At 50.9% G+C, this 9,896-nt stretch overlaps 1 protein-coding gene across 7 annotated transcripts in view; it reads left to right on the top strand.

Moving 5' to 3' along the window:
- The first annotated feature begins 5,214 nt into the window (after positions 1-5,214).
- The window catches only part of PIANP (PILR alpha associated neural protein), a 38,821-nt gene continuing 34,139 nt past the window's right edge, over positions 5,215-9,896 (top strand). The window contains exons 1-2 of one of the 7 annotated variants that reach the window (XM_073552956.1): positions 5,215-5,632; positions 7,855-7,905. Coding sequence is in view for 4 of the 7 variants with exons in the window: in XM_073552953.1 (XP_073409054.1) it covers positions 7,898-7,905 (8 nt within the window). In the remaining 3 variants the exon portion in view is untranslated. Of the gene's footprint in view, positions 5,656-5,686; positions 5,805-5,830; positions 6,240-7,854; positions 7,906-9,896 lie in introns of those variants that run through there. The other 6 variants (XM_073552958.1, XM_073552953.1, XM_073552954.1 and 3 more) reach the window with 6 other exon arrangements.

Below are 9,896 nucleotides of genomic sequence, written 5' to 3'. Positions count from 1 at the left end.
GTTGAGTGTCCACATAACATTAATAGGTGCCCACCAATATCAGAGAGGAGAAATGCAGGCACACAGAGGGCATTATCAAAGCGGGTACAGACCCAAATCTGAGTAGAATATCTGGCACTGGAATCATCGTGCCCACATTGGTGCCGACTGATGGGGTTCAGGTGAATGTCAACAGAAGATTAATAAGTGACCACATAAAGGAAAGTGGTGCTGAAAGTGCCCACATAAGGGGTTGGTTGAATGTTCACGCATTATCAATAGCTGCCCACCCATGTGTGCCCACGGAGAGTATTATCAAAGTGGTCACATACCCAAAATCTGAGAAGTTATATCTTGTGTTGGAACCACAGAGCCCACATTGAGGGCGCAGTAGGTGTCCACCGATAGGGTTCAGGTGAGAGGGCACGATCAAAGAGTGTGCATGTTGGAGTATTGTGCTGAAAGTGCCCATATTTAGGGTTCTTCTGGACGACATCAATCAGTGCCACCGAACAGATTCATGTAGCTGCCAAAATAATAGATGTGCCCCTCTATAGGGATGACGGGAATGCCAACAGAGCAGATCAATGAGTGCCCACATAGCAGATCAATGAATGCCCACTGCCCACATAGCAGGTCGATGAGTGCCCACATAGCAGATCGATGAATGCCCACATAGCAGGTCGATGAGTGCCCACTGCCCACATAGCAGGTCGATGAGTGCCCACATAGCAGATCAATGAGTGCCCATATAGCAGATCAATGAGTGCTCACATAGCAGGTCGATGAGTGCCCACATAGCAGATCGATGAGTGCCCACATAGCAGGTCGATGAGTGCCCACATAGCAGATCAATGAGTGCCCACATAGCAGGTCGATGAGTGCCCACATAGCAGGTCGATGAGTGCCCACATAGCAGGTCGATGAGTGCCCACATAGCAGATCAATGAGTGCCCATATAGCAGATCAATGAGTGCTCACATAGCAGGTCGATGAGTGCCCACATAGCAGATCGATGAGTGCCCACATAGCAGGTCGATGAGTGCCCACATAGCAGATCAATGAGTGCCCACATAGCAGATCGATGAGTGCCCACATAGCAGGTCGATGAGTGCCCACATAGCAGGTCGATGAGTGCCCACATAGCAGGTCGATGAATGCCTACTGTCCACATAGCAGGTCGATGAGTGCCCACATAGCAGATCGATGAGTGCCCATATAGCAGATAAATGAGTGCCCACATAGCAGATCAATGAATGCACACTGCCCACATAGCAGGTCGATGAGTGCCCACATAGCAGATCAATGAGTGCCCACATAGCAGATCGATGAGTGCCCATTGCCCACATAGCAGATCAATGAGTGCCCACATAGCAGATCGATGAGTGCCCACATAGCAGATCGATGAGTGCCCATATAGCAGATCAATGAGTGCCCACATCGCAGGTCGATGAGTGCCCACATAGCAGGTCGATGAGTGCCCACATAGCAGATCGATGAGTGCCCACTGCCCACATAGCAGGTCGATGAATGCCCACATAGCAGATCAATGAGTGACCATATAGCAGGTCGATGAGTGCCCACATAGCAGATCGATGAGTGCCCACATCGCAGGTCGATGAGTGCCCACATAGCAGGTCGATGAGTGCCCACATAGCAGATCGATGAGTGCCCACTGCCCACATAGCAGGTCGATGAATGCCCACATAGCAGATCAATGAGTGCCCACATAGCAGGTCGATGAGTGCCCACATAGTAGATCAATGAGTGCCCACATAGCAGGTCGATGAGTGCCCACATAGCAGATCAATGAGTGCCCACATAGCAGGTCGATGAGTGCCCACATAGCAGATCGATGAGTGCCCACATAGCAGATCGATGAGTGCCCACATAGCAGGTCAATGAGTGCCCACATAGCAGGTCAATGAGTGCCCACATAGCAGGTCGATGAGTGCCCACATAGCAGGTCGATGAATGCCCACATAGCAGATCGATGAGTGCCAACTGCCCACATAGCAGATCGATGAGTGCCCATATAGCAGATCAATGAGTGCCCACATAGCAGATCGATGAGTGCCCACTGCCCACATAGCAGGTCGATGAGTGCCCATATAGCAGATCAATGACTGCCCACATAGCAGATCGATGAGTACCCATTGTCCACATAGCAGATCGATGAGTGCCCACATAGCAGATCGATGAGTGCCCACTGCCCACATAGCAGATCGATGAGTGCCCACATAGCAGTTCGATGGGTGCCCATTGCCCACATAGCAGATTGATGAGTGCCCACATAGCAGATCGATGAGTGCCCACATAGCAGATCGATGAGTGCCCATTGCCCACATAGCAGATTGATGAGTGCCCACATAGCAGATCAATGAGTGCCCACATAGCAGGTCGATGAGTGCCCACATAGTAGATCAATGAGTGCCCACAAAGCAGGTCGATGAGTGCCCACATAGCAGATAAATGAGTGCCCACATAGCAGGTCGATGAGTGCCCACATAGCAGATCGATGAGTGCCCACATAGCAGGTCAATGAGTGCCCACATAGCAGGTCGATGAGTGCCCACATAGCAGGTCGATGAGTGCCCACATAGCAGGTCGATGAGTGCCCACATAGCAGATCAATGAGTGCCCACTGCCCACATAGCAGATCGATGAGTGCCCATATAGCAGATCAATGAGTGCCCACATAGCAGATCGATGAGTGCCCATTGCCCATATAGCAGGTCGATGAGTGCCCATTGCCCACATAGCAGATCGATGAGTGCCCACATAGCAGATCGATGAGTGCCCACTGCACACATAGCAGATCAATGAGTGCCCATATAGCAGATCAATGACTGCCCACATAGCAGATCGATGAGTACCCATTGCCCACATAGCAGATCGATGAGTGCCCACATAGCAGATCGATGAGTGCCCACTGCCCACATAGCAGATCGATGAGTGCCCACATAGCAGTTCGATGGGTGCCCATTGCCCACATAGCAGATTGATGAGTGCCCACATAGCAGATCGATGAGTGCCCACATAGATCGATGAGTGCCCACATAGCAGATCGATGAGTGCCCATTGCCCACATAGCAGATTGATGAGTGCCCACATAGCAGATCGATGAGTGCCCACTGCCCACATAGCAGATCGATGAGTGCCCACATAGCAGTTTGATGAGTGCCCATTGCCCACATAGCAGATCGATGAGTGCCCACATAGCAGATCGATGAGTGCCCACATAGCAGATCGATGAGTGCCCACTGCCCACATAGCAGATCGATGAGTACCCACATAGCAGATCGATGAATGCCCATTGCCCACATAGCAGATCGATGAATGCCCACTGCCCACATAGCAGATCAATGAGTGCCCACATAGCAGATCGATGAGTGCCCACATAGCAGATCGATGAGTGCCCATTGCCCACATAGCAGATCGATGAGTGCCCACATAGCAGATCGATGAGTGCCCACATAGCAGATCGATGAGTGCCCATTGCCCACATAGCAGATCGATGAGTGCCCACTGCCCACATAGCAGATCGATGAGTGCCCACATAGCAGTTCGATGAGTGCCCATTGCCCACATAGCAGATCGATGAGTGCCCACATAGCAGATCGATGAGTGCCCATTGCCCACATAGCAGATCGATGAGTGCCCACTGCCCACATAGCAGATCGATGAGTGCCCATTGCCCACATAGCAGATTTATGAGTGCCCACATAGCAGATCGGAGTGCCCATTGCCCACATAGCAGATTGATGAGTGCCCACTGCCCACATAGCAGATCGATGAGTGCCCATTGCCCACATAGCAGATTGATGACTGCCCACATAGCAGATCGATGAGTGCCCATTGCCCACATAGCAGATTCATGAGTGCCCACATAGCAGATCGATGAGTGCCCATTGCCCACATAGCAGATCGATGAGTGCCCACTGCCCACATAGCAGATCGATGAGTGCCCACTTCCCACATAGCAGATCGATGAGTGCCCACATAGCAGATCGATGAGTGCCCACATAGCAGATCGATGAGTGCCCATTGCCCACATAGCAGATCGATGAGTGCCCACATAGCAGATCGATGAGTGCCCACTGCCCACATAGCAAATCGATGAGTGCCCATTGCCCACATAGCAGATCGATGAGTGCCCACATAGCAGATCGATGAGTGCCCATTGCCCACACAGCAGATTGATGAGTGCCCACATAGCAGATTGATGAGTGCCCACATAGCAGATCGGAGTGCCCATTGCCCACATAGCAGATCGATGAGTGCCCACATAGCAGATCGATGAGTGCCCACTGCCCACATAGCAGATCGATGAGTGCCCATTGCCCACATAGCAGATTGATGACTGCCCACATAGCAGATCGATGAGTGCCCATTGCCCACATAGCAGTTTGATGAGTGCCCATTGCCCACATAGCAGATCGATGAGTGCCCACATAGCAGATCGATGAGTGCCCACATAGCAGATCGATGAGTGCCCACTGCGGGCATTATTATAGTGCCCACATAGAGGGTTCGGATCAATGTTAGCATTAATGAGCGCCGCATACAGGAGAAACCTCTTTAGCTGTAAGTGCCCACATGGAAGATTCAGGTAAAAGTCAGCCCTGGCAATGAGCGGGTGCCCGCAGAGGGCACGACCAAAGTTCCTACAAAGGATGATGTCAGCCCAGATGATGATAGAGACGGCTGACATGGAGGGCGAGTGTGGGCATTGGTGGGTCAGGGGAGGTGGCCCGGATCTGTGCCCCACAGGTGATGGAGGGTACATGGAGCCTCCGGGGGCTGAACCCCACAGACCTTACACTATAACTCCTGATGCCCAGGCAATGCTGACCACAGAGACATCTGTCTGGAACAAGAGACAGTCGGGACAAGGAGAGGGACGAGACATACATTATGCAATCAGGAGACAGTCTCAGACAAGTGAGCAGACGGCTGCCTGGAGAAAGTGGAAGCAAAGGGAAAGAGACAGACGGAGCAAGCAAGAAGAATGCAACCCGGAGACGTCACGAGACAGACAGACACCTGTGGAAAAGACAGCTAGAATCAGCTCCGATCCTCAGAGACAGGACATTTGTGCAACTGAGAGAAGAGAGCAGGAGATGAGAGACAGGCACAAAAGAGACAGAGCAGACAGCTCTGTGCGGAGAGAGGTGGACAGTGAGGAGGAGACAGCTGGTGCCAGTGAGGCGCTCTCCTCTGTCTCCATGGTAACCTCCAGGCATCTCGCAAGGAGACAGCAAACAAGAGACAGGAGGGGAAGGGAGGATGGAGAGAGACTCCGAAAGTACCAGACAGCAAGAGACAGCCGCAGAGTGAGGGAGCCGGCGTCACATGGAAAGAGACAGGCGCGGGAGGCGGTGTCCTCTCTCCGGGACGCGGTGTCCTCGTCTCGTCAGCGCCGGCAATAACTTGTACCGTCAGCTCTGCAGAGCATCGCGCCATTAACCAGCTCCTCACAGGCTGAGTGGCCCTCCACTAACCCCCCGGCTCCCAGGGGCCCAACGAAGACCAGAGCTCGTGTCAAGTGGAGAAAGTCACCCCTGAACGCGACCCCCGCAGCCCGTCACTCCACGCGCCCCCGAGACGCTGCAGAACGTCGCACCCTGCATGCAACAGTGGACAAGGAAGGGTAAAGAGCAGGAGAAGAGAAAGGTGGAGACAGTCTGCGAGGGAGGGAGAGAGACACCAGGAGAGGATGGAGGGGGAGAGAGAGAGGGAGGGAGACAGCAGCGATCCTGCCAGACAGAGAGAGGGAGAGCGAGGAGCAGCACCCCAAACCCGGCCTGCGCCCCAAACCCGAGGTCAGAGCACCCTGCGCCCCAAACCCGAGATCACAGCACCCTGCGCCCCAAACCCGAGGTCAGAGCACCCTGCGCCCCAAACCCGAGGTCAGAGCACCCTGCGCCCCAAACCCGAGGTCAGAGCACCCTGCGCCCCAAACCCGAGGTCAGAGCACCCTGCGCCCCAAACCCGAGATCACAGCACCCTGCGCCCCAAACCCGAGGTCAGAGCACCCTGCGCCCCAAACCCGAGGTCAGAGCACCCTGCGCCCCAAACCCGAGGTCAGAGCACCCTGCGCCCCAAACCCGAGGTCAGAGCACCCTGCGCCCCAAACCCGAGGTCAGAGCACCCTGCGCCCCAAACCCGAGGTCAGAGCACCCTGCGCCCCAAACCCGAGGTCAGAGCACCCTGCGCCCCAAACCCGAGATCACAGCACCCTGCGCCCCAAACCCGAGGTCAGAGCACCCTGCCCCAGCTGTATCTATGTGATGGGGAGAGCAACAGATCCGGCTGCTCTGGAGCTTGGGGCAGGTCCACCTGTTGTGCGTGCATGTAGCGGTGCGCCAGATGGGTGTGAGGCTGCAGCAGTGTGCGAGTGGCACTGACACTGAGTGCTGTGTGTGTAGCACTGACACTGCATGCTGTATATGGCACTGACACTGCATGCTGTATATGGCACTGACACTGAGTGCTGAGTGTGGCACTGACACTGCATGCTGTATATGGCACTGACACTGCATGCTGTATATGGCACTGACACTGAGTGTGGCACTGACACTGAGTGCTGTGTGTGTAGCACTGACACTGCATGCTGTATATGGCACTGACACTGCATGCTGTATATGGCACTGACACTGAGTGTGGCACTGACACTGAGTGCTGTGTGTGTAGCACTGACACTGCATGCTGTATATGGCACTGACACTGCATGCTGTATATGGCACTGACACTGAGTGTAGCACTGACACTGCATGCTGTATATGGCACTGACACGGAGTGTGGCACTGACACTGAGTGCTGTGTGTAGCACTGACACTGCATGCTGTATATGGCACTGACACTGTGTGTGGCACTGACACTGCATTTTGTGTGTGGCACTGACACTGCATGCTGAGTGTGGCACTGACACTGAGTGTGGCACTGACACTGAGTGCTGTGTGTGTAGCACTGACACTGCATGCTGTATATGGCACTGACACTGCATGCTGTATATGGCACTGACACTGAGTGTGGCACTGACACTGAGTGCTGTGTGTAGCACTGACACTGCATGCTGTATATGGCACTGACACTGTGTGGCACTGACACTGCATTTTGTGTGTGGCACTGACACTGCATGCTGAGTGTGGCACTGACACTGAGTGCTGTGTGTGGCACTAACACTGCATGTTGAGTTGATCAGTGTGGCACTGACACTGAATGCTGTGTGTGGCACTGACACTGCATGTTGAGTTGATCAGTGTGGCACTGACACTGCATGCTGAATGTGGCACTGACACGGAGTGCTGCGCGTGGCACTGACACTGCATACTGTGTGGGTGTGTCACTGACAAAGTATTCACCTTCCAGAAGCTGAGCTGAAACAAAGCCATGTGCCATGGGGAAGTGTGCAGGCTATAGAACTACAAGTACCAGCCAAGCAGTCTCTCTTCTATCATCTCTGTCTTACTTTACGACAATCTGACAGTAATGATTGCGGGTCATCTTTGGACGTCGTCGATATACCTCCACTCCCTATACAGAGTCCTAGACAGACTTTCCAAAGAGTCAGACCTGTACGTAACTACCCCCCGCCAAGGCAGAGAGACAAGTGGCACCCCCTCCGCTGGCACGCGGCACATCCCCCCTGGCACCTACGCCCCTTATTTCTATAACACCCTATAATGACTGGTGCCATTTCGGTGGTGTTTTTCCACCTTTCATGGTACAGAGGATGTCTATGATCATATTGGGAGGGTTCGGGGATTATTATGGGGTGGACCAGAATGATCACTTAGATAATAATGGGTAACCAGGGAAGTGTAGGCTATTCTACAGATGTCTCTGTCTAATCGAATCTTCAACCCACAGGCAATGATCATCTCGTCTTGGGGTTAACTCTGTGCGGTCCAACATGACGTGGTACGTAAGACCAAATAATGGGGTAAACTGGGTGTGGGGGGCAATAAGGGTGGAAGGGTGCGACTTATGGAAGTCTGTAGTGTCTGTATACGCTTGTAGTGATAATAGGATCCAGAAAGTACAGTTGTGGCCAAAAGTATAGACACCCCTGCAATTCTGTCAGATAATACTCAGTTTCTTCCTGAAAATGATTGCAATCACAAATTCTTTGGTATTATTATCTTCATTTAATTTGTCTTAAATGAAAAAACACAAAAGAGAATGTAGCAAAAAGCAAAACATTGATCATTTCACACAAAACTCCAAAAATGTGCCAGGCAAAAGTATTGGCACCCTCAGCCTAATACTTGGTTCCACAACCTTTCGCCTAAATAACTGCGACCAACCACTTCCGGTAACCATCAATGAGTTTCTTACAATGCTCTGCTGGAATTTTAGACCATTCTTCTTTGGCAAACTGCTCCAGGTCCCTGATATTAGAAGGGTGCCTTCTCCAAACTGCCATTTTTAGATCTCTCCACAGGTGTTCTATGGGATTCAGGTCTGGACTCATTGCTGGCCACCTTAGAAGTCTCCAGTGCTTTCTTTCAAACCATTTTCTAGTGCTTTTTGAAGTGTGTTTTGGGTCATTGTCCTGCTGGAAGACCCATGACCTCTGAGGGAGACCAATCTTTCTCAAACTGGGCCCTAAATTATGCTGCAAAATTTGTTGGTAGTCTTCAGACTTCATAATGCCATGCACCCAGTCAAGCAGTCCAGTGCCAGAGGCAGCAAAGCAACCCCAAAACATCAGGGAACCTCCGCCATGTTTGACTGTAGGGACCGTGTTCTTTTCTTTGAATGCCTCTTTTTTTTCTCCTGTAAACTCTATGTTGATGCCTTTGCCCAAAAAGCTCTACTTTTGTCTCATCTGACCAGAGAACATTCTTCCAAAACGTTTTAGGCTTTTTCAGGTAGGTTTTGGCAAACTCCAGCCTGGCTTTTTTATGTCTCGGGGTAAGAAGTGGAGTCTTCCTGGGTCTCCTACCATACAGTCCCTTTTCATTCAGACGCCGACGGATAGTACGGGTTGACACTGTTGTACCCTCGGACTGCAGGGCAGCTTGAACTTGTTTGGATGTTAGTCGAGGTTCTTTATCCAACATCCGCACAATCTTGCGTTGAAATCTCTTGTCAATTTTTCTTTTCCGTCCACATCTAGGGAGGTTAGCCACAGTGCCATGGGCTTTACACTTCTTGATGACACTGCGCACGGTAGACACAGGAACATTCAGGTCTTTGGAGATGGACTTGTAGCCTTCAGATTGCTCATGCTTCCTCACAATTTGGTTTCTCAAGTCCTCAGACAGTTCTTTGGTCTTCTTTCTTTTCTCCATGCTCAATGTGGTACACACAAGGGCACAGGACAGAGGTTGAGTCAACTTTAATCCATGTCAACTGGCTGCAAATGTGATTTAGTTATTGCCAACACCTGTTAGGTGCCACAGGTAAGTTACAGGTGCTGTTAATTACACAAATTAGAGAAGCATCACATGATTTTTCGAACAGTGCCAATACTTTTGTCCACCCTCTTTTTTATGTTTGGTGTGGAATTATATCCAATTTGGCTTTAGGACAATTCTTTTTGCGTTTTTTCGTTTAAGACAAATTAAATGAAGATAATAATACCAAAGAATTTGTGTTTGCAATCATTTTCAGGAAGAAACTGAGTATTATCTGACAGAATTGCAGGGGTGTCAATACTTTTTGCCACAACTGTACATGTGTGTGTATTAAGGTTATATATGTTTATATGAGGTCTAGGATATATTGGATACATATACAGAAGAGATATGTATAGGTATATAAGGATATGATCCTATATAGGATATATATCTCAGAAATTACAAGAGTGGAGAAATATTAGTGTGGGTGTATAGATGTGGGGTGCGTGAGTATATTTAGGATGTATGGATGTAAATTACAATATTTAGATCATCCGAGACGTTTTA

This window comes from Dendrobates tinctorius, unplaced genomic scaffold (assembly GCF_039654945.1).
Source record: "Dendrobates tinctorius isolate UK_male_01 unplaced genomic scaffold, ASM3965494v1 ptg000196l, whole genome shotgun sequence".
NCBI lineage: Eukaryota > Metazoa > Chordata > Amphibia > Anura > Dendrobatidae > Dendrobates > Dendrobates tinctorius.
This window is presented reverse-complemented; position numbering and strand designations above follow the sequence as displayed.